Source organism: Petromyzon marinus, chromosome 10 (genome assembly GCF_048934315.1).
Source record: "Petromyzon marinus isolate PM22_M1 ecotype Great Lakes invasive population chromosome 10, UKy_Petmar_22M1.pri1.0, whole genome shotgun sequence".
Lineage (NCBI taxonomy): Eukaryota > Metazoa > Chordata > Hyperoartia > Petromyzontiformes > Petromyzontidae > Petromyzon > Petromyzon marinus.
In genome coordinates this window covers 7340225-7366525 of record NC_133676.1, presented here as the reverse complement: position 1 = coordinate 7366525, position 26301 = coordinate 7340225, and the positions used below count along the sequence as shown (strand labels likewise).

The 26301-nt window shown below is 42.2% G+C and overlaps 1 protein-coding gene across 1 annotated transcript in view; it reads left to right on the top strand.

Annotated features, from left to right (window-relative positions):
* The first annotated feature begins 994 nt into the window (after positions 1–994).
* LOC116941013 (uncharacterized) overlaps positions 995–26301 on the top strand; it is a 94833-nt gene continuing 69526 nt past the window's right edge. The window contains exons 1-2 of the mRNA XM_032951550.2: positions 995–1170; positions 1758–1864. Coding sequence (XP_032807441.2) covers positions 1160–1170; positions 1758–1864 — 118 coding nt within the window. The 5' untranslated portion in view covers positions 995–1159. The remainder of the gene's footprint in view (positions 1171–1757; positions 1865–26301) is intronic.

The window sequence follows — 26301 nt, the reverse complement described above, 5'->3', positions numbered from 1 at the left end:
GCACAAATATTGTTGTGTTTAATTAGATAAATCCCCAAAAAACTAATCTTTTGAATTTGTGCCGACAACAATGACAGCCCAGAGACTGAATATTTCAATGATAGGACAGGATCAGGCTAAAAAGTTAAACAATGTTTTACGTCTCGTACTGAACGTTTACAGATTTACAATCACTATTATCTGTAAACCAAGCAATTCACCTCTAGTAGAGTGTGACGCTAAAACCGATAAAAAATGGACAAAGCCTGTTGCCGCTTGCACATAACACACACGACCATATAGGTGTGATCACAGAGTGGAGTGGTGGCATTATGAATCGTGTATTGCACTATGAACCCAGCATCCTTAGTTTGATTTCCAGCCACGACTAATAAGTGCCGATTTATTTATGAACCATTTCTGGGCCCCCACTTCCCAACTCACACTCTCCAGCATGGCGAAGTATGGTCAAACAACCCCCAATGTGTGCAGGAGGCCTTCATCCGGCAGCGGATTGTCGTAGGACTGTGATTTTTTGTTTTATTATTACGTTTATTCACATGTACATGATTACTCTGATGAATTACCTCTCCATCTACAGAAAGCCACTGAAATTGATAGCCCCTCTTAGTTCAAACAGTCCACACGTGCACAAGAGTGCAACAAAGCACTGGATAGTTCGCGAGGTGTTTCTCGTTTAGAATGGGGCCGTCGCACGAGCAATAGTGCAACCAGGGGCATGGAAATCTAACGCATGTTGCCTCTGGGCAGGTAAGGGCATTGCTGCTTCTGCTGCTGCTGCTGAACAACTCTGAGCCAATGAACAGCGGTGGTGTTTGCGATTTGTCTCCCGAAGACCCAGTCCCCACCCCTAGCCGGAGCAATCCTTTAGGTCTGTACGTCTCTGTGTGTCCGGAGTCATGGAGGGGGGAGGGGGGGAAGGGGGGTTGGGGGTGGAGAGTAAGAATTTTTTTTCTATGCGAGGCGAGACAAAGGGGTGTTTTGGGGGGGGGGGGGGTGGAGGGAAACGCGCGTTTGTCGAGCCCGCAGTAGCAACAGCCCCACTGGCAGAAACTTTCCGTGGTTCGCTCCTAAAGCTCGCAGCGTGAGCTCGGCAGTGAGCATCATCTCGCCGCACCAGCACGGAGCCACGCACGCGCAGGCTGGTCGGACCGTGAAGATGACAACACGGTACGTGGTGGTTGTGGTGGTGGTGGTGGTTGTTGCGGCCAGTCCTCCACGAGACAAGCCTAAACTCAGAAAGTTCACCCGTGTCCATGTCTATCAGTCAGTCGTTCGCAGTGATATGGGATGCTATTGGCCGTACGTGCACCGTGCGCTAATAGGGATTGCGTGCGCCGTGCGCTAATAGGGATTGCGCGCACGATTCCAAGTTGCCATGAAAGTTGCTAAACAAGGTAGATGTTTGCGCATCCGTTAGAATTGTCTGCGATTTGGGTTAACTTGTGGTTGTAGTTGTGGCTGTACCAATGCATCGCTATGCTAGGAGATGTCTGCGTTGTGACCAAGTTTTCATGAAAAGTTGCTGAACAAACATATGTAGCCTTTTACGAATTATGTTAACATGCACTCAACTCCCTAGAGGGAGTTCAAGGAAGCCCCTCTATATAGTATACGATCTACTCCTCCACGCTGGACAGATATCTCGGAAGCGAGTGTATTTGAATGTTGTACGTATATATTGTTATTGGGAGTGTGTGTTTGGAGTATTTGGGAGACTGACTAAAGGCGTGCGTGTGGTGGGTCCCGTGGTGCAGGTGCGGGTCGAGTTACCCTCACCCCAGGCTCCTGCTGCTACCGCTGCTGCTACTGCTCTCAAGCTTCCGGCCCGTTGCATCGCAATACGATGATCAGCCATGGACAGGTAACAACAGCTGCTGAGTCACCTAATGTTAGCCACGTCTCTCCAACGCTTCCCTGCATTGCGTTACACGCACCCACCAAAACCCACGCACGCGTTTGCTCAGTTGTTCAGTTCACGTGCCCCTGGATTCGTTGTGGTTGTGAATGAATGGCTCTATTGTCGATTATTATAATATAACTGCACAGTATGGACACCGAGTCTTAATTTCAGCCGGAGCTGTCTGGGGCTGAGCTCCAGAAAATGTTCGTCCACCCCGAGGCCCGGGGTTCGTGGGGGGTGGAGGTCGGGAGGGAGTTGTGAAGCTCCGAAAAGAATTCCGTGAGAAACCAAGCCCTGGTAGAAGGCACTCGCTGGGTGTTGTAATGGCGTGCCACACTGTGTGCCCAACACGTAGATCTGCATTGCTATTCCAGATAGGTCTGTTCTCCGATAACGCTGCGTGTTTTTACCACGCGAATTGAGTATAACGCGATGAATGTACTAGGGAACATACATTTTTTGTAACAAGGATTCGAATTGGATATAACGCGATTAAGTGAACAGAACTACGTCGCCCGAGTAGGAATAAGCGGTTGTACAGCTGCCTCGGCATAGCATCGCATAAGGCGGGATGCTGCTGGATGCTTCGAGATGCTCCCCGCACGCCTCAGTCTTTGTTCAGCCTGCATACGCATCTCATGTGCTGTCGCGAACTGTGCTTTTCCCTATATTACATATCATTCATTAAAACGCGATTCTTACAAAACGCGGTGTTCTTCATGAATGCAACTACCGACATGTTATAGGAGAACAGACTGCACGAAAGGAGAATGGGGCAATGGTCCACGCACTGCGCTGTGAACCCTGCCATCTGACTTCCGATAACCGGCCACGGCTCTTAACGTTAGTGGCGAGTGTTGACTTCTGAATTGGTCCTGCCCACCATCTGCCACCCCCAAATCACTAACTCGCACTTGTCCAGCCTGGTGAAATATGGTTATACAATCCCCATGACCGACACATTGAGGTGAGGGCCTTCCTCTAACAATGGATCATTCAGAGGGCTGGACATTATTATTAATCGGATATATCATGCGGAGAGCATCACACACCAAACCAGTAACTCCAGATGCATGCATGGCTCCATGCTGTGCATGAGATTTGAGCTCTCAAATGTTGGGTTGTATAATTCAACATGTGCATTCGTGCGTTGAATTCAAGCTGTGGTATGCAAAGTGCTGTTTTCTTATTTGGACCTAATTTCAGTTTAGTCTGTGGGCGACAGAGAAAAAAAAACCGGCCAACAAAAAATAATGTGGAGTTTTATGACCCTTTGGAATGCGGAATGTCCCCCCCAACCCCCTGGCTTTTCTTGATTAAAAACTGGTGACAGTCACTGATGGAGCGCAGAAGCGCCGAGGAACACTGGCAGCAGAGAGAATGTGCAATTAATCTTAGGGCCCGTGTCACCTGCGTGGCTGTTGCTGGCCCCCCGCCACAAGCACATGGCTCAATAAGTGACGAAACACCATTTCACTTTGTGTGGTATTTTCCGGATTCTAAGACGAAAATGCGACGCACAGAAAACATATGATCGGTATCAATAATACAACGTTACACACGTCTGATTACACATACGCACCAATCGGGTTATAAGGCACACTCCTCACTTTTGCTTTAAAACGCGGGGGAGGGGGGGGGATACGTCTTATAATCCGGAGAATACGGTTTTAGCGCATTGCACCGTAAGCCTGGCACGCCAAGTTCTATTCCCTGGCCATGGTTATAAACATATTTGTCGAGTGATATTATCTGAACCAGTCCTGACTCCTTACTTTACCAACTCGCCATTCTGAGCAGTCTGCACTGGCCAGGATGAAGCATGGCTTTCATCTTCCGCTGCAGTGACATTTAATTGGCAGTGGGCAGCCAGCTGCGTTTCTTACATGTCACCTGTCTCAGAGTGCAGTTTTGTTTTATTAAGAGCACGTTTTATACATTTCTCTGACTCGGAGAAAAGGGATATGTTTGGAATGCGTGCAGAGATATAACCATTTTTGGCCATTTAACATATGTTCAGTGAGTGCCAGTTGATATATGACATTTTAGGTTGTTTTAGATTTTGTTAAACGTTATATTATCCAAGATATTTAATTTATGTATCCATACTTAATCACATTGGTCAGTACGTGTGTTTTTGAAGGTGAGGGGCTGACACGCAGTTACTAATATTACTTAATGTTACCATTACTACTTTCCCAAAGTAAGCAGTGATGACATGCAATTCACCTTTTTTCATAAACCAATTCATGTCTGTATGAGGTTATATACAGACATGAGGTCATACAAAATTCAAATATATATCTTGTGTGGTGCAGTAATTAGAAATCAAATTGGATTGTGAAAATTTAAATAGTTCACTTTTAAATCATCCCTCTGTATAGAAACATCATTGAATGTCAGTGTTGTACGTCGTGGATGTCATGTTAAGAGTTTAATAGCACACGTTCACTTTAATAGTCTCAACGCTTGCTTTCGAATTTGAAATGCCCTCTAGTGGCAAACGCCTTGTGTTGATCAGCCGGTGTCGTCCAATTCTTTTCAAGTCAGTCCAAAAACGAAAGCATTTCTCAAACTTTTACCAAGCTAACCATTCTTGATTTGAAGCTTTCGTGACTGCAGGAATCCATACACTTTAGTTCTTTTCGGTAAAGTCACGTAGGTATAAAATAAAATAAATCACGACGTTTCGGGCGCAACACTAGCATCCGTCATCAGGTGGGAAAAACTAACCATGTTCGTGTGTTTCCTGCTTTGCAATTAATAATAATCCTAACAATTTGTTGGTGGTCGAGAATAATCGAGTGACAGCCAAGGGATGCAACGCGCCTGAGAAGGACATCCAGCGCATAAACGGAGCACATAAATCAGCTCGTGGACAGGTGCTGGGTTGATTGTGACATTACAGGATCATGAGAGATGGGGATGGCTTGGCCTCATCATGGCTGATGATGATAACTGATAATTTACAGCCCTTTGCATTCATATGTTGGATGAACGAAGAACCTTATAAAGCTTAGGGTTTTTTTTACCCTATTTCACTACTCGAGTTAGTTTGTGAAAGGGGGCCCAATACTAGTTTAGATGTTGCTGACCACTCATGTCACCCGTAGCTGGCATTCAAACTCGACCCACGATGTTCAGAATGCAGTGTACTAACCACCGTTCCATTTGTAATTGCTACTGTGCACTTACTTTAATGTAATTACTAGCAAATGCTAAACGCCTACACGTTTTCAGAAATATGGCGAATGAGCAATAACTTGGCAATGGTCATGGATTCGGATCATTGGTTTAATGGTAGTGGTGATAATGGCTGTTTGTGCTTCAACATCAGCAGGTCATATCAGCAGATCAACTGATGGATGCACAATAGGCCTACTACACTCATGTGGCTTTCATTGCTCAGGAATCATACATACTTGCACCCACATCCATGCTGTACCGTAAATACTTTCACAGAGCCGTGTCCAGAAGCCTGCTGGAGTGTAATGGTGCATACATCCGTAGTCGTTTAGGGCTTTTTTCAGTCTATGAAAAATAAATTCCCATTCATGGCCATAGTTTTCTGCACAAGAAATAAAACCTCGGCAGAAGTACTGGGTGTGTGGGTAGGTGGGGGCAACGCATTTTTTTTCTTGTTTGACAAGGGGTTTTCCATCTCAATCCTGACACTGTGGTGATGTGTGGCCAGCAAGGCCGCGTGGAGTGTGCCGCCTTTGTTGATGGGACTTTAAGGTGGTTGCCTCAACTGCTCGTGGGCGTTGCAGATCTCACGGCACTGTCTGCGAGCACGAGGAATGTGGACTCAAGTAATGGCCCAATTAACCACTCACTGTGTCATAACCCCTAAAAAACAAACACAGCCTCTGTACATACATAAATATCAGCGATGATAATCATGGCGTTTATGTCACTATCGTTATTATTAAATGAATAAAATCAGTTGTTTTCAGTTTTAACATGAACTGGAATCGGTATTGGATCTAATGAAATATTTGAACATGATGATTTTGATAAAGACTATCATATATTCACTGTGAAAGGAGCAATATAGCCCAGGGATTTCAGGTTAATTGACTGCCCTGAATTCAGTGATAAGCTGATCCAAGGTAGATTGTTTAAGCTGATCCAAGGTAGATTATTTGAACTTTTTTTTACTTGCTTTGAGACATCCAAAGTTCCGTTTCAAATAAAAGTTCAACAACTAAATCCACAACCATAATGCAAAGAGGCTCTTGGAAAGTGATTTTAAAGATCGAGGTCAACAAGAGATGGGGACCAAAATGTTTGCACTGAGCGAGCCTTTTTTATTTTTGCATCCATCATTGTCTCAGTCCTGAGTGCCTGGCTGTGGAAAAAAGTGACACTTCGGTTTGACACATTGTAAATCATTGCTCAAATGATTAGTGGTGCAGTCCCTCTGGTATGCATATGGGATTGTGTGAAAGGCAAGGGGTGGCACAATAGTTTTAATGAAACATTTATCCAATTCCTTTTTTCCCAACACTCGGTTCACAATGCCCTAATTTTTTTGTCGTCGCAAAAAAAATCTCAATTCAAAAACATAAAATAACACAATAGTATTGATATGAGATTTTTTTTGTTTCATGCCTGAGTGTTCATGCTTATTGCTGAATCCCCAAAAATATTTAAAATGCTGAGCTTTAAAAAACAGTGCAACACAGGCTCTATCTTATAATCGTTACCTAGGGGCCGTCTGCGGAGGCAGATTCCGGTAGTCAGGAATCCATGCGTGGGGCCATGATATCGAGTGTTGTCGCAGGGCTCCGATTACCCTTAATCCCTGTTTAGTCTAAGTGAGAGTCCCAGATATGGATGGGGGGGGGGCATTGGTGCGAGAAGGGAGTGGGGCAGAGTGGAAGGGGCAAAGATGCAGCGGTGAGGAAGAGGAGGTGTAGGGGGTAGAGAGAGGGTTGGGAATTAATGGATAGAATTGCAGAAGATATTTTTTTGGTGTGGAAGTGAGGGTGGGGAGGAGGCCAGGGTTATGAGATGGACAGAAGGGTATGAGAGAAAGCTCAAGCGCGAGCTAAATCATTCAATCAATCTTTATTTTACGTGCCAATATCGCCCTCAATAAGGTAGGTATTAGTGCACATTACAGCGGACAAGAGCTGGTGCAAGAGTATGAAGAGAAGCAAATGGGAGACGAATTTGGTGGCAATGTGTTTGGTCCCTCAGTAAGTTTGTGCGCTCTTTATCCTGAGACAAGTTGAGGCCACAGTGGTTGGTTGCTGTAGATTTGTATCTGTTTCTATAAAGGCTTTTATATATATAAAAAAAACAAGATAGATATTCACTTGAAACCACATCTGACGATTGGTCGTTAAACAAATGTTAATGTTTTGCCACAATAATAATGAAGGTTTAAAAGTTTATAATAGCATTGACAATAGCAATAACAAAATAAAAGTATGAGCAAGAGCAACACTGACATTATTAACAACAGTCAACAGTAAATGGTAACATAAAACCGCTGCCGAATCTATACGTTTACTCTTGTATGAGGGGCTCAAAGTGAAGGTATTTTATGATCTTTCTCCAAATAAAACAAGAATTCTGTGACTTGAGAAAACATTCACTCTGCTTTGTGAACATATTGTAGTGTTCACCAGGCTGCCAACATCATCCTGACTTCAACATCTCTCTGGCAAAAGCCCGATGCATTCACCCTCCTCACTTGGCATGTGTTTGACCCACATCTGAAAGGGAAGTCCAACAACTTCACATCAAGAGAAGAGGCGGCTTGTTTTGGTGACCGCACTCAACTTAAAACAGCAAAACAATGTAAACAAAGTGGTGTTTGCAAACTGTATTAAACATAAAAGTGGAAGATGTATTTAAAATTTTAACGTATCTTGAAGGGATTTCAGAGGCAGTTATGTGATATCTGGTTCTGCGGGCTGTTTTCCAAAATGAGATCCAAGTGGATTATCTGTTTCACGACATGATGATTGTCGCCTGATGAAGCTAATTGCAAATATTGGCGAAACGTCGTACTCAGATTGTAAATGTCGTGGCTTTGCTCTCCAACACACCGGTGTGCTGTGCTCGTGACGAATTGGCATGTTCTGTTTGCGTGACAAACCTTACTAATTGGCTGTGTAGGGTGGTGGCGGGTTTAACGACACAATTATATATTTACGCGATCTAACCCAAAAAAAAACTAGATTATGGACATGATACTGATAGCACAATTGGGACACATTTTCGTCGGGGAGGGAGGGGGGGGGATACCAAAAAATGATGATAAAAATGTATGCTACGAGAGCTTTAAGCAACCTACAAGCTTCCTGGGCCATTTGGTGTTCCATGCTAGGGACGTAGAGAATCTGACCACTTTAATTTGGAAACAGCTGTGCATTTTTTTTATCACCGCCAATCGTTCTTGATTTCCTGGTAAGTTGGTTGGGTGATGAGCTGCAGGTGTGAGCTGCAGATGATGTACGTTGCATGACACGTGCGGACCCAATTCGGCGCAGCCCATGTGTGGTCTCTCCGCACAAATGCAGCGCGGAACCCCTTGTGCGATGCGGTGTCTCGCACACTCGGATTGTGGAAGGCCGCGAAAAGGGCCCCATGCGAATGGCCAGTACCGAGAAACAATGATTCACGTGCAATCTGGTGTTCACTGCCAAATATATTTAAAAAAAATAAGTTACATAAAACCCAGTACATTTTACAGTATTTATTGCTACACTTTATTTTTTATGCAGTAGGTTGACTTAGAAATAAATGCCATTGTTAAATGCGCTATGATGTATTCAATTATAGGCTGTTCAGTACAAGTAAACAATACATTTGCTTCGATAATTATGTATGCCGAGCGACATTGCAGCGTCCGATATTGGAGTGTATTTTTTTGGGGGGGTTGGCTCGTGGGGTTTATCTGGAGATTATTTTCACAAGGGGAGAACGCTGCTTTTCAAAGCCTCAATCCGCATGGAATTTCCTCATGTAAACTCGGTGTCCCCTGTTATATCGCACATGCCACATGCAGCGCATTTAGATAGCAAAAATGGAAGCCATTTGTTTCGCAGACATCTGTTTAGAATGAAGGTTTGACAACAGCATCCACACTACAACCTATGCTCTGGTTATGTCATGATATACTATTGCCGAGCCTGGGTGGCCCATTTCTACATGCCATAGACTGCCCTTTATTTACTCCATAATATTTGTATTACGTTAATATTCGTAGTAATGTACTTACACATTATTGGGCGGGGGGGGGGGGGGTGTTAACTACTGGGGCCCGAAGCTTAGAGGAACCTCCAAAAAATATAATATGCAGTGTAGACTTAACTTGATATTTTACCAAATAAGGCCCACTGAGCCATATAGCTCTTTTTCATAGGTGACCTGGCCACAAATGATAGCTCAACGAATTGGCTTATCACGTGGAAATTTATAGCAGCCAAATACTCGAAATACATTTTTCTAAATGTGGAGGGGAAAACCGGAGGACCCGGAGAAAAATCCATGCGACCACGGGGCGAGACACATGCAGACTCCAAACCTACAGGCGACAGGGTCGGGATCGAACCCACGACCTCCTGTATACCAGGTGAGGTAGTTAACATCTCGCCACAGCGGTGGCTATATATTGGAAATATTGTCATTTATTTAATGGGCCCCCTCAGCCAGCATTATGTACTGGACACCACATTTCTCTCAATGGGCCTGACTGTCAGTGTTCACTTAACATAATACAAAGATCCCACGTATACCCTTTAATAGATTGTTGGGGCAAGTGCTGTTATCAAGCAATTATGAAGGCTGGCAAAGCACACCAGGGGGGTGTGTAGGTGGCCAGCATGACACCCGGCTGCTTTGTCTCCCTAGTGGCGATGTTTACATACTGCACCAGATACTAATTTGAGGCTGGGTCGACCTAGGGGAGGTCCAGGACCGGTTCAGATAATCATCAGTGGTGTTGGCCGTGAGCGGGAATCGAAACCAGGCGACCAGGTTCGTAGTGCAGCGCACTAACCGCTACTACTACTACTCCCCACTTGTACACGTACACACCGAATGAGTGTGTGTATTCGTCTGAGATACAGTCGTGATGATATTTGAAGTATATGACATTGCCTAATGCACTCAATGTGAGTTATGTTTTGAAATAATCTGTTCGTAAATTAATTTATCTTTAAAAATAACTGTCTTTATAAGATCAATGGCTTTTCTTATCTCCCACAGCACAGTCAGTGGCTCAGAAAATATTAATTTCGTTTACCAATTCAATCGTTGAGTTGTCAATTTACAAAGCATAAAATAAAATGACTATTCTATAAGAGTAAAGAATGTGAATCTGACATTTAAATGTCTTTAATGTATGTTTATAAATTTATGTATGCATGAATTCCGTTGTAATTTAGAAACACATTTTTAATCAATTCCTTGTATTATTTTAATATCAGCATTCCTCATGCTATTCCAGTTGTGCTCCCCTCCTTGAAAGCCGTTCCTCTTGCTCCCTTTCCTACATGCACTGTGCCACAAGCAATCCACAGGTTCTCTGCTTGCATATGCCGAGTTCCTTTACGCAGTCACATTTCCAAGAGTGAAATAATTTTGCCGTATTATAGTTAAAAACAAACAAGCGAGTAACTGTAGCTGTATCAGTTGCATTGCAGAATACGTAACAGGGTTATGAGAAAAACACAAACGTGGAAGAGTAAGCCAAAATGCTTGTTTCAGAGAGGCTCTCCAGAACTCTCTCTCGTGAAGGCCCTTCTTCCAGCTGTGGCATGAGCAGGGGATTGCAGGGCTATACCTTTTACAATATCCTAACCCTCATTTCTGTCGCTGACAGAAAAAAATTAAACGGCTCCTGATATTTCAGATGTACTCCCTTTTACAGGGACAATAAAACCCCTCACAGAATTAATAAAAGAGTTCCTGAGGTATTTATATTCACCATCATCATCCTAATCAGCCATGATCAATCCACTGCTGGATGAAGGCCTTCCCAAGCCGTCGCACTCTCTTAAAATCCTGCAATATAGCAATCGTCTATAACCGCCTGCACACGAGCTGATTTCATCACTCCATCTCTGTAGTATTTCTACTAACTTTATAATAGTGGCCAATACAGCATTAATAATATTTTGTATGAAGAGAAAGTTATCAGATTGTTTTTATTGCAATGGCATGTTAAATTATATCAGAGTGGAGGGAGTTGGTCAGCCATATGTTTAATAGTTGTCCAATCAATGTGTTGCTCTGTCCTGCTATTTTAAAAACATGAACAAAATCCAGCACAGTGAGTTTCAACCTTTGCCAAAACAAACGGAGGAGCTCGCGAGTAGAGGGATGCCATAATAATCCTGATTTGGCAAAATAAATATAATTTGAGCCACAATTCTCTTGCAAACACTGCAAGATGTGGCTGGATTTTTTTTGTAGGATACATTTTTGAGTTGTTTATGGAAAATTCCAGGTGCAGGGATAACACCAAGAGGCCAAATGTTTATCATTATGGTTACATTGCCAGTTCTACAGAGATATGGCAGTCTTATACATACACTATGCTTGTTTAAAATGTTGGTGCAGTTACATGTGTAAATATCCCAACCTCGATTGTGTTTCCCACTTGGGAAGAATTCATTTTCAAAAGTAATATTTACAGTTAGAATACTGTGCTAAAGGGGTGTGCAAGGATATGGAGTTGAGTGGACTTGCCAATAACTGGTACCATCGGTGTCATGATCGGCCTCTATAGAGGAGGTTGTGAAGGACGCTACTGGGCAGTTGGAGGCAGTCACCCTCCAGCAACAACGGAGGGCAGAGGAGCGATGCTCACAACAACGAGCGGAGCGTCGGGCGGCTAACACGCAGCGAGTTGGCAAAGTAGGGAGCACAGATGGTGCATCGGCCAGTAATCTCAGTCCGTCAACCAATGGCACCTGGGTCTGTCCCGTGACCTCCTGCCAGCGGGCGTTCGACACTTCACGTGGCCTTAAAGTGCACATAGCCTGGCACAAGTGCCGTGGTGACGTCACTGCCATTTGTTGCCGAATAGCGGTTGTTGCTGTGCTACGTGATGGTCAGCAAAAGGCATTGCAGAAAAATCCATTGTTGTACTCTACGTCTATACTCCCATGTCTATTTTCCCTGCCTTCACCAACCCACACTGGACCACCAGTGTGGTGACATCTGGTCACATATCCTCACGACCTACATGGTGTGGTGAGGCCCCTGTCCGGCAATAGATTGACAAAAGTGCTGTACATTTAACATTTTAAAAAGAACAATTGTCTTTAAGATGTAAACATTCAGAATTTAGATTTAAACATCTAATAACGTATGATTATAGCAGACACGACATAAGTTGAAATATAAAATCATTCTTCAGGAAGACGCACCATTCTTGTTACCCAACCAAACATTTTTCTTACTGTATTTTACTTTTTTTTTCCGAGCAAGACATCGAGAGAAAATGAACTCGCCAGCACAAAGTGGCCAGCAAGGTAAGGCAGCTTTGTCAACGGCCAAAACAGGCGGCGTTTTTAAGTGCAGCTCGGTGAGACTGGAATGTCTGGGTTTGTCAAGGCAGAGGCAATGAAGCCCCGCTGGCTGTTAGGTGCGGCTCACTCGACATTTAAGGAATGAATTCCCTTTTGGGGGCCCTTTTGTGCAGAGGCCCAATTGAAGAAAATATCCAGAGCAAGAGAATGTGAAATGGTGCCGTATACAGATTTGGAGACTTTTTTTCCCCCTCCCCCTTATTTTTAATTTCATAGTCGAAAGTAAACGTTATTTCCTGCACAAATAAGCATTGAGGTGGTGCTCATCTCCTGGTTTACAGCCCTGAGCCAGTGGTGGAAATTCCACATTCCTATGACTAGGGCGAGTAATCTACATCAACAACTTCATTTCATGAGGACATTAATATTGGAATGCGTAAATAGATGTGCGCAGCTGTGTAAAACTAATAAGCTATGCTTTTATTGGGCATGAGTAAGGGGATATCCTTGTGTTTCAAGTTCTGTTGAGACGTTCCTCCCACAGCACGCCCAATCCGTAAGCCTATTATCCCTGTTCTTCTCCTGCCCACCCGCATGGGAACACAGTTGGGACGTACGACTGCGTTGGACCACCAGTACTGTTGCAGTCCATTTGGGGATAAGAGCGTGTGCTCTTGTGTGAGGATTTGGGAGTGCTCTCTCACGCCCACTGTGACACTCCCTGGTTCTTACTCTCAAACAAATGTCTACTTTTCGCTCTTGTATGGTCACACACAACAGCTGCGAAGGAATCAGTGTGCCCGGCACACTTGGGGACTGTTTCCTGAAGTTGCACACCTGAATGTTGCACACATCTTCCAGCGTGACTCCGTGCGATATATGGGGAGGTGCGCTTATAGGTCTTTGCGCCAATGCAGACCGTGATGCATACGTGCATTTATTATTAAATTGTCTCTGTTAGTAGCCAGAGACAGAATATATTGCATTATCTATGAGTGCCCGTGTGCTAACAAGTAAAGCTCCCAAGATTTATCTCCACCCCCCCCCCCCCCCGTTCTTTCAAGGAGTAGGTTTTGCTGAAGACTGTACATACCTACAACCCAAGCAGAGTAATTTCCCTTATTTGGTTTTTAGTCGTTCGTGTGCTCATCCCATTCATCAATTCATTCAAAATGAGCCCCCCCCCCCCTATTGTGTGAGGTATAGAAGTTGAGAGGGGGGAGGGAAGGGATAGGGGAGATGGTGGTTAGTTGTCAGTGGACAGATTTCTTTCCTTTTTTGCGTGTAAATTGGGAAACGATGTGGGATCTTTGTTACCCTCATCACCGGTGCCAAAAAAGACAGACGGCAGGAATTCTGGGCCCGGCCGCCCCATGGTACGAGCTCTCAAGTCGCTGCTGCGGCATCCTTGAGATGGCCGTGGCCGTCTGCGTGGCTGCACAGCAGCGTTGTCAGATGGGCCGCAGGGAGGCTGGATCAAGGATGAGCAAGCGTTGGCTGCAGAGTTTAAGGTTGTCGATGAGGCAGCTGGCCGCCCGCCCCAATCACTAACCCTGCTGATGGCGTAGCAGTGCAGCCGCCTGCTACCGGCAGTTGTTAAAAAGCCAAACCGATCCACGTTTAGACTGCCTTTAAATCGTGTTGTTTTTGTTCTTGCACTTGATAGTCTGTGTTTCCCATGTTAAAATGTAGTCGGATATAAGATGTATACAAAATTCATATAACGCACGGTTATTTCCTTTGTTGTACATTTTTTGTTGATATTAAGCATTGTCCTGTGAGCTAGCTGTGTTCAATAAAAAATATAATTCCAATCTGTAAATCGAATATCAGCTGTACGCAATTATACATGGTCCCATATTGTGGGAAACACTTGTGCAAGTTTGTACAATCATTCAGTCTGGATAACTTAATGAAAATGGTCAGAGCGGCAGTTTTTTGGGGGGAGGAGAAGTTTTAGATTTTTGCTTGTGGAACAATAAAATACGATAATCATACCGCTGATAGAAATGTCTTATTCCCGGTGTTTTGGGTTGAATAAATGTTTGTTTTTTAATAGATCTTGTAAGAGAATATTATAAAAACAAATAACTTTTAATGTATATATTGTTTTATAGTAGTAACAGGCATTTAGCAGGTAATTAGCATTCTTACATTTGGAAAATGCCAATCTAACGACTGTAACTCCATTTGGTGAACGTTTTGGAGTGTCGCTATGGATACACCAAATTGCTCGGAAAGTTTGTAATGTGTCAACATGCTGACTGGCTTAAATCATTGCAGCTGCACGTGGTGATTTACAGTCGTGGCTACAGTAAGACGTGCTTAGGGATTGGTTTAAATAAAAAAGCAATACTGACAGTCCACAATTACATTTGACGCAGTGGAGATGTCCACATGAAGCTTTGAGTGGAAAGGGAGTTGAATCTCAATGGTGACTTGTTTGAGTAACTCGAATGGCTCCATAGCCATTGCATATACTCCAGACTTTCAGTTAGAGGTTTAGAAAACCTTTATAATCATCTCTGTTTCCCAAGTTCTTCTCACAATTATTCAATTCAAGAAACGCACAAACGCTTTTTTTTACACCTTTAGTAGTGCTGCCCGTTGCTGAGCACTTAGCGTAATTGTCATTCGGTCCTTTGCTTAGCAACTTATAATACAAATATAAAGAAGTAGCACTTTTTTTTCAGACACCTCAGTATATATCTGGTTCTTTTTTTTAGTTGTTTGAAAAGTCTCTTTCTAGATACAAAATGCCCTTAAAACACAACAGCACATACATTTTGATGGTCTTCGTACAAATTAATTAATTTGCCGTGAAACATTGACCCAGCTGGAAGCCGGGGGAAACGGAGGGGGGGGGGTCAGAGATGTGGATTACGGTAGGTGAGCAGGGGCAGCCCTGGCATGGAGCACGTTTGGCAGCTGCGGTGCGCTCGGGGCATGATTCATGGTCCCCCGAGAGCCCAAATCGGCCCATGGATTATTCAGTAGTTGCTTCCAGCAGCATGAAGAGGTGTTGCGCTGATAATAAATCCAAAGTGCACATCATAATCTTTTTTTGGGATTACGGCTTTAAGCGCAGCTCTTTTTTTTTTACAAACTAAAAGCGAGAAAAGCCACATGGGTTTATGCGTTCATTGAAAAATCGATTTATTTTACGTCTTTTATTGCCCCTCTCTTACAAAATCATAAACGTGTGCCCGTGACTCTTAAACAAACCAGTGCTAAGAATTTCGGGAGCAGTTTTTTTCACCAGCGCATCAATCGGCTCTGGCGCGTCCACTTGGGGGCTCTGCCTAGGACGCCTCCGGCGACTCCCGGAGTTCGCTGAACGTTGCCCACGCGTGCTGCTCAAATGAAGGCGACTCTCCTGACTGTGTTTGCAGCTGCATGGAATGGGGGGGGGGAGGGTGCCTGGCGCCTTTGCAGAGGCGTGGCAGAGCACACACAGCTGGTTGCCGTAGACGTGTGAAATGTAGCAGTGAAGAGAAGGGGAAGTCATCCAAATACGAGCAACCAGTGCACGTCCTTCCAAATAGAGCGCTTGCAAAAAAAAATCAACCACCGGGAATCCCCGTGGCTTTTATTTATTCTTCCAAAAATAACCACAAGTATATTTTTCCTCCCAATAGCTATAAATAGTGGTTGTACTTTAAAGAAATTACAAGGTATGTTGTGGAGTATAGGAGACGGTATATTTTTTATGGTGTTTCAAATGTTTGGCAACATGTAAAAATGTACGAGCTGGTTTATCAAACGGTGTTTCCTTTATGTTTTGCACACATTCTGTTTACAAGGGTGATCTGCTTTCTGGAATGTTGCCCAAAAGTTCTGGCTTCAGCATCGTCGGCAATTGGTTACTTTTAGTGCAATGCCTATGGTAGAAATTGGAAGCTGGATTCAAAGCTGTTATCACTTGACTCCAGTGTTTTAGCCACTGGTGATCTGAGCGGTAAATAAAAAGCTACAAAAACTAGGGACAGAAAGGTATGGCCAATTACTGTGACTAATTGCCTAAGTATGAGCATTGCCAACTTGGCCATATTAGGTAAGAAAATCAGATGGCAGTATTTGCTACCACACTCCGTCTGTCTCAGCCACTCCAAGAAACAAAAGCAGGCTGCTGCCGTGGACCAAAAAAACATTCATTTTCCTCCTCTGCCATGGAATTGCCGTGTCTGTCTGTGCTTTGCGTGCGGCGTGGGTCGACTTCTGGCCAAATTAGTGCTGAGTTCGTCAAACCACTCGTCTAGCGAATACGCTGCTCTCCACTTCCCTTGGATCTTCAAACTACAGCTGAGTCTCATTTGAAAGATGACTCAAGCACTCGGCATATGCATCGGTATTTCCTTTCCATCCGCAAAACCGTGTGATAAAAATGTTTTGACAGAAGAAAGATGTTCAAAGCAGGGCTAAGATGTGGCTTAGGCCTGCATGCTTACTGTCAGTTAATGCAGCATACAGGCGGTGGAGAGGTTTAATTTTTGTACGCATTTAAAAACGTTGAATTTAAATAAACGGAACATTCTAACATTGTAGCGTTTCATATTGTGTGCTCATAAAATGCATCGTGAAATACCTAATTAACCTTTAATATTACTTTTGCGCTCGTGTATTCTCTTACATGCTTAAATGACAAGCTGGATAACAATGTAATCGAGAAATTGTGCAGTTTATTTTATTTCTACATCTGTCAATCTGTCTTCCTGCTTGTATGCAAAATAGTGTTTGAGTTGGTAACGAACCCCAGGTGAATTGCAGAAACCCTAGTCCTGCTGCTCCTCCTGTACTCAGTTTATTATTCTCAGTGAAAGCACAAGTTACACGTCTCTTAGGTTTTTTCCCACTTGCTAAACTGAGATAAAATTGTTTTGACAGAATAATACCGTTTAAAGCAACTATATGCTTCACCCAGTAATACTCCAATGAATATGCTCAGGCATTCCCTTGACGTTGAATCAACGAGCCGTTTATTTCACCAAGTATTTTCGGAGCTATAGTGTCCTGTGTCACCTTTTTGCTCTTTCTACATTTTCAAGGTGATTTTGTCAAAAATATTTTTCTATGACATGTGTATATGCATGTTGAACTTCTTTCGCACCATACGTAGTCAACTGTGCTATAATCAGAGGCTGTTTTAAACTTGAGTCGGATGAAAACCCATGTGCGTAAGTATTTTCAATTGAACCCTGTCGGGGTTAAACCCAGGCTTTTCTGTATTGGCATCTTGACACAGGGTGTATTAGATTCCAAGGCCATGGCAGTCAGGCAAAACTTGGTATGAAAGTAACAGTGATTTGCTTGGAGAACAATACTGCCATCCTATCCAATGTCAAGGGCCATCTGTTCTGCATTTTGTACCACAGGGCTTACTTATCTCTTGTTAATTTGAAATTCTTATCGACCGTGCAACTAAGTTCTAGAGCTATGGCAGATACAAAGTCGATAACAGTTTCAAATTGACTGGAAACAAATATGGAAGATCAAAGAACAGGTGGTAAACTTACCAATGACTCTTGAATCATAGATAATTATGCTGAAGCCTGCTACTATACTGCTGGCAGCCTTATCAGCTTTCGTCAACTCACCAGCAGACTTTGAAGTATTAGAAATACAGTGACTGGTGCTGTAACATATGACGAATAAACATGGGCATAGACAAATAATTTTGTACAAAAGTTAAAAAGCGCACATGAAAGGATAGATAGGTGTGTATGCTTAATTTACACAGATACGGCAAGAGGAACACATGGATTGGAGAACGCAATCAAGTTGAAGACATCGTATTGATTGCGAATAAAAGTAAGTGGGCTTGGCCAGGATTTATTGCTGGAGGGAATGGCCAGTGGTCGAGACTAACAAAGAAGTGGCAGCTAATGGAGGAAAGATCTCCAAGATGATATCCGCCGGAGAGGTGGCGTTCATGTGCGAGAGCTAAAAAAATGTTTTGTACCATGGGACCGATGAAGGATAGTAATGGCTTGGGGAAAACTTTATTCAGAAGTGGATTGATCACGTCTCATGATAAATATGACTGGTGCCGCGTAAAAATATATTTTTGTATATATGTATCATATTGGGCGCAAGGGAATTTTAAAAAAAAAAGATGTAGTGAGGACGGTGTAGCTTGGGGAGGCCTGATGGTGGCCAAATAATTATGATTGGTGCCATATCATTAAATGTGCGTTCATAAAAATATCAAATGGGTATCGAATGCATAGATTATCCTAATGACAGCAGTGGAAGTTGCAGCGCTACTGGCCGCTGGGCTGTTGAATAGAGCTGGAAGGTGAGTCGATTCTTATGACAAGAGGAACCATCTGGCTGCTGTTCAGAGAGCTCTACTCAGACAAGGAAGTTCAGTTTCAGTTTTCAGTTTCATTTATTTTGGTATAGCCCTGTGAGCCATTCGGCTCTTGAATTGGGTGCAACCACAACAAACAAAAAACAAAAACACGAACAAGAAAACATCTTAAAGTGACTATGTGACTGTGCAAATAGAAAATCCATGAAAAAAACAGCAAAATATTCCTGAAAAAAAGCACCGTACACCAACGCTGTGTGCAAAAAATCCCAGTGGGATGCAAGTCAAACAACAACAACAACCACAAGACAACTTAGTTTAAGGCCATCAGTCTAACTCCGTACTCCGTACTACAACAAAACAAACATGTCCAAACCTAAAAACGTTTTCGAAATCACCAAAAAATAAAGCCATAATTGCAACGTAACAGTGATCACAGGGACTGTGACCGAATTTTTTTACAATAAACTACATAAATAACATGTAACACCAAATCCTAGAGCCATAGCTGGCTGCATGAGTTACTCCACAACAACAGAAGTTAACGAGGTGAGCGGCGCTGGAAGGAATGCACCCGTAATTATGTCGCTCTGGGGGGGCCCAACGAAAGATGATCGCTTTTATTTCAGTTGGTGTGCGTGATCGAGCCTCGACAGATTTGCTTTGTGTGGGCGCGTCAGAATTATTTTTAGATCAAACTGAAGGCGACCGAAGAAACTTTTTGGTGCTAGGGCTGCAATGATTTTCTTTCTTGTCGGAATTTATGTCCAGCAATGAGAGAGATTTCCCAGATCAACTAGCAATTGTGAGATTTTAAAATGATCAGGACACCACCAACGACACGAGCACATATTAATTCGATTTAGTCTCTTTATCTGGCGGAGTAACTTTTTATCTGAAGTTTGCATTTATTTATTGTTCATAAAATGTTAATTGAGTTTCACGTTGGCCCAAAGCTGGTCCCCACTGACAGTCCTATATGACTTCTAGGCACTGTAGTAATGGTGTAACATTTAGCATAAAATAGATGCATTAAAGCCTAATTTGTGCTTAGTGGCAGTAATTAAACGTACTAATTTCCCCATGGTCACCATCGTAAATAAAACATTGCAATGATTTCCCAGACGTTATTAATTGTTGCTGCCGAGCTTTTATAGGCACACATTCCTGCATGAGCTAATTCTTTTACAATTGCTAATTACAGGACACTAATATGGTTAGTCTCCAGTGGGTCTTCTCTGGGTTTCCTGGCATCATTGCCCAATTATGATCACAATTACTATTTAAATTTATTACAGTGTCTAAATTCAGGAAACAAAATGGAAATCATTGACGTGACAAAATTGCTCAAATTCGTGAACAGTGCGAGGTCAACCTCGCGACCAACATCCCAGGCCAGCAAGCTGCTCAACATGAAAACCATTTATGAATCATAGATTTAGATAAATACATGATATCTGAATTCAAACCAAAGCAATATTGGATGATTGAGAAATGTCTTATTTTGTATGAATGGAGGAACAGAGTTCTAGGAATGAGTTTGTTTCAGCCTCTTTTTTTCCTGTAAGCAGTCGTGAAAACAATGTTCTCTTTCCATTGATGTTTTTGCTGGAAACCTAGAACACAGACTTCCAAAGCACATTTCCAGTTATTGGTTTGCATTATTCATCCGTAACATCTGCTATGGTAAGGTAGTGTTTTACACAATATTCACATATGTTCATTTACGTGTGTTTATTTTTGCAATTATTGGTGACCAGAACACGAAACCATCAAACTTGCTGATGCATGAACTGTTTTGGACTTGTGCAAACAATTCTCTTTTTTGTCTCTTAGCCTCTGGGCTCTAAGAAACACAGATGTGCTGACTCGATTTAACTCTCCCCAATAACCTTTTTTTATGCAAGAGTGAAAAGAAATATTGATAAACTTTGTTAAATCTGATATTAAGTATTATACAACATGTCAGACAACCTACTAAATTGTGTATATAATCTATAATCTTCCTTTACATTTTCTTTAACCTCTTAAACCAACATTGGAACTATTAATTTACGTGCAACATAATGAGGTTTGACCTGGCTGTACAGAGTGGAGTTTCAGACACGCAGAGGAGATGAATCATGGTACATTCTCTACCCCTTTTTGAGAAGAAAGCAATTAAAAGAACCAAATATGCCTGAATAATTGCTAAATTATTGCATGATTATGTGAATTGGAATTGTGCGCTCCTTCAGTCATGTTTAATCATATCCACGTGAGGATTCTTTCAAGTCGGTCATGCGATTGCAGTGGATGGAAACGTGTTCGTGCTGCCATTTAAGAGTACAAACTGAAGGCCCGATGGGCATATGGGTGAGAATAGGGAGAGGGTTTTTGAGTGGGTGACAATCCATTTAGGGAACCGGCTGTTGCTGGTAGAAGTCAGGTGGTATGGCGCTCGGGGGGGCCTGCGTTCTCTGTGGTCTGGGAGGACATATGGAACCCATTGTGGTACATCCTTTGGGGGCTCGCGTACGTAATGCCATGCAACTCATCATTGGCTGCCAGGTCCAGCCTCGAATCTACAATGAAATGAATCAACATCAAGATAATTTTCTTGCTAAAGCGTGCAATTACGCGAGTAAAGAAAATGTGCAGTATAACAGAAGGTTATAATTTCTGAGTTAATGTTTCCGTGTCGTGCATGCGTGGTCATATTTTATCGTTGAAGCTTGTGATCCTAACCCTTTTCCTCTTTAAAAAAAGAATTCCTAGCCATTAGGATATTGGAAGGAGAAAAATATTCCATCGTACTCTCACAAGAATAAGATAAATGTAGTTAAAACCCTCTTTAAAACATTCAAACACATCACTGAAAAGGGGAAGTTGTGTGCCTCTTAACAATTCCAGCACACTGCTGTGTGCAATTCTCAAGAAGAAAAAAAAAATGTTGAATGAGGTCTCTTGAGGTCAGGGAGACTAGAATTCCCTTGTAGGTCATGTCAGGGCTTGAATGGTAAAAATTTCCACTGGGGCAAAGGAATAATGGACAGATAGGCAGGGGGAAATAAATGCATGAATACATTGAAAAAACAGAATGTTGGAGCCGCGGACAAATCTGAACATTTATTTCACCTTCCGTCACTCTGGGTGGTAATTGACACGCGGTAGAATTTCCTCATAGGGAACGATGTTGGGGGCTTTGTGTCACGGAGAAAGAAACGTTGTGAAAAATTGTCTTCAAGGCAAGTGCTTATACATGCTGAAAATGGCACGTGAGCTGGTCGGGTCAGGGGTTGGGACTATTTAATAAAGCAATTATCTCTGTTCTCCATTGTGTCTCTTTACATGTCCATTTCTCTCTCTCTCTGTCTCTCCGTTTGTCTCTACATCTTTATTTGTCTCTTAGCTTGTCTTTCTGCATTTCCGTTGTTGTTTTTCCGTTGTAGCTCCGTCACTCTATATCTTGCAACAGAGAGAAACGTATTTGAAGGAATTCAAACACGTATTTTTCTGTTCTGAAATAAACATTGCGCAGAAGCAAAGTAGCGAAACAAAGACCTCCCAAACAGACCTCCCGTCTAGCGTAATTGTGGGCTACACGGGAGGTCTTTCTTTTAATATTTATGAGCTAATATGCCCATTTTAACCGGTTTAAACCAGTGTTTAGCAAATGGTGCACCAGACTGAACGTTCCACGATTAATTTAAGTGGTTATGGTTCAAAGTGTTCATCAGAACCATACCCTAAAATCAATCACTTCGACTTCATGGTCATGACAACACAGGTTTTTTTTTTTTTACAGAAACACTTCCAACACATAGAGAATAGTTATTTTCATAGTGGATGGGTTTTTTTTTAAAATCCCCTCAACAGATACAGTATATACGATGTATATTTTCTCGTGGAAGGTTTTATCCTTATGAACACCGAGCCAAGTCCTCACCATGAGGTCTTCGTTGTGGCTTCCCAGGCCGTGCCAACTTGTGCTCTCCCGCTCTCGGTCTCTCGGACCTGGAAATATCTGCTTGGGCTCTCTGCCTCATAGGTCTGCTCTCGTCCACGTGACATGGACCTCGGTGGTGTCCTTGTCGCCAGACTTCTGGATGATAAAATAAAAATAGATCGACATGTTTAAATGTTTATTTGTTTAACTACTCATAATTGTATTTGCTAATTGCAACCTTATATGTGAGTGATGTAGAATTACAATTTTCAGTCTAACTTGCGCCTATTCGGCTCTTCGTTTATCAAGATGACTACGAAATGTCATCTGCCTACGAAATGTCAGTTTTAGCCTCCTTGTTCCTCTACAAAAGAGCTCCATCTTTCGGCACAAATTATAATTCTTGACTAGGAATAAAATTGACACACTGATTAAAAAAAATATCTTATTAAAAAGTTGCTTCCTCTCCACTCATTTCATATTTTCAAAGGACTCCTAATCTTTATTCATTATTTGGGTTAAATTCTCTTTTGACCCCTATGTATCCACCTTGTGGTTATCTATCATTTGAATCCCGAGAAAACAAATCTTACAACTCCATCAGATCTCTACTCCAGCAATGAACATATACCTAGTGTAAAATAAAAAAAATACATTACAATTTTCAGGACATTTTTTGTGCACATTTAGATAGAATCTCTCTCGGCTGTAGCACTGTCCACCTTGTCCATGTGTGCATGGACAAGGTGTGACAATAAATGTAATGTGGAATGTTTCATGTTGTGCATGGGTAGTAAATGGTGGCGTAGCAATCCAATGTGCAGGTGGTGCAACTCACCTTGGGCTGTGGGCAGAAGGGCCCAGACACTAGGCTATAAATAGGGGGAGGAGGGGGGGGGAAATAAGACATGGGGCCCCATTTCATTTCTTGAATCAGGGCCCATATCAACATAGCTACACCACCAGTGGTAATGCTGCATTTATTGAAATATGCATGCAAGCCTACTTTACATTAATTGTCTGGTAACTTTATGTCTAAGATTTTTATTCTCATGATATTTTTAAAAAAATTCCTTTTACATAAAGTACGCAACTAGGCATCTAATTGTGTGGTAATTATTGCAGAGTTATGTTTGATATTGTAACAGCTAAATATTACGTGACATTGAATTTTCCTGGAACTGTTTGCCATAGTCTCACTAAATCATGATGGTTTCGTGAATTTTTCGTGTTGCTTTTTTGAGCTCGTGCAATTAAGTATCTGTACAATTACAGCCATTCAACAGTAATTGTAATTTGCAAGGTGAAGGCCATGGGCTGAAGTTCAAAGAAGGAAATTGAACAAAAAAATAAGAAAAATAAAAAAAGGAGCAGCTGCTTTTTGGGTGCCTGCATGCCGAGCCAATGTTGAATTTTGGTCTTCTTGGGAGGCAGCTGCCCTTAGATGCCCTGTGTTTCATCCAAGCGGGACATTTGGCAAGTGCAACCATGGGGAATCGGCTGCAGAAATATCAATGACCACTTTTGTGCAGAAAATTCAGAATTGCAGATATCCCTGTTTCCACGGTGCACATTGGTGTACACATACTGCACATACACGTGCATGCTTATTCGTCCAGATACTTTTTTTCAAGGCTACAGCTGTGCTATTGCATTACAACAATCTGCCTATTTGTGTTTAAGTTTTTTTTCAATTAAATAGTAAAAACATCCCATGTGATTTGTATTCAATTCCCCCAAAATTATAGGGATTTTTTTATATTCTTATGGTATTTAAAAATAATTGGAAGGAGGAAGAAATAATAAAATATACAGAGAATGGAAAGAAAAAAAATATCACAGAAACCATCTACATATTTTAACCAAAGTCGATTTGGCAGACTTTTATGTGTGGATTGTGTTGCACGGAGATATGAAACGTGACCCATTCACGCTGCCATAAGGTCTATAAGAAATCCATCTTGAATGGCTCTGCAAAGACTGAATGCAGATCCTTGTGACGTGAAGCTTTGCGATGCATTCATGTCCATCCTTGCCCAGAATGTATTAATTAGGTGATTTTGTAAAATACCTATCCCACCCTTGCAACCTTTTTCTGAATCGTCTTGCTATGGTACTGCAAGGTCAGGGGCAGGAAATGCTCCAGCTTCGAAATAAGGTATGTAAATTGAACCTTCAGCACTTGGAAGTGTTATAGATTTGGCTATATTTGTCTTGGCAGGTCCGGCTGTATGCTGGAATCAATTTGGGCACGGCAGCCTCCCCTTTTAGGAGTTTTCATTGCAGTTGTTTCAAATGGCTGGAAAAATCACAGTGCATGCACACAAGGTCATAGACCGTGAGAATTGGGATGGAACGTCTTCAAAGCCATAAACCCTGAAGTCTCAGAAAAATATCTATAAGCAATCTGATGGTTTATCGAGGCTGTAAGCTCAAGACAGCTGTAAACAATATTTAGCTTTGACTGCCATGCTTGCTGCAAGAGTGTTCATGAATCATGCTGATATCCTGCACATAACCAATATATTATGTTTTTCTTTGTAAATATATGTATTCTTGAATGCATATGTACTGGGAGTGGAGTGGTTGTGTATGCAGTAGCGTGCAGTGTTATGAACCCCGTGATTTAAGTTTGAATACCACCCACAGCTAACTTGATCGGGGAGTCATATTACCCCCCCCCCCCCTTTCAGCAATGCACATGACCTGCCTGGTGAAGTATGGTCAAACAACCCCCATGACCGACATTGGCCAGTGTGAGGCCTTCATCCATCACTGGATTGACAAACGGGCTGGAAATAAATGTCTAATAAGCCAATGCACTGGAAAGTGTCTTATTCCTGAGATGTATGCATTGATGCTATCCAAATGTGCATACAATACCTTCAATAATGTTAAGATTCTATCTCTATCGTGCGTTACCGCTCAACTTTCACTCCCAAAGGGTGACCGTTTATGAAAGTTCAATCATCTACCTCCCTTTTGCTGATGTCATGCTTATTTTGCCTGCTGCGATGTCTTCAGTAATTCCTGTGTGGAGTTCTTGAACTTATTTTCCTCAATCTTTTCCAATACGTTTGATAAGAGTTCTGTGTATTGAAAGTTTTGTTCAGCATATCTGCCACCGCCTGTTGCTCAACGTGTCCTTTGTGGTTTCACATTACTTGTTTGCTGACCCCACTTTCAATGCCCTTTCCATGACTATGCTAGTTATTAAAAAAATATATATTTGTTTACCAGGAACGCTTCACAACATCTCAAGAATATATATTTTTTCAGAAGGGTCCTGCCAAGCATGTTGCATTTGGGCCCGATCCTGCAAAATGTAATCCTAAATGATTAAATTGGTTGCTGGTAATTATTTATAATAAAGAAATAGCAGTGTGTCTATTACTTTACATTACCGGCTATGACATTAATCACAATACTTCAGAATCAGAATCAAAATATGTATTTATACTGGAGGAATCCGATGAGCTGTTTAACTCGTTTTTCACAGATGTCCACTTGGATATTGATATAATATTGATATAAGATTGATATTTTACAAGAGTGCCAAAAGAATCACAAAGAGGTGCATGCTTGTAAAACGCTCCTGAAGGTTATTAGATACATCATATTGACTGTGCATGGATAGTTGCATCGTAAGACTTGATATTGCGAC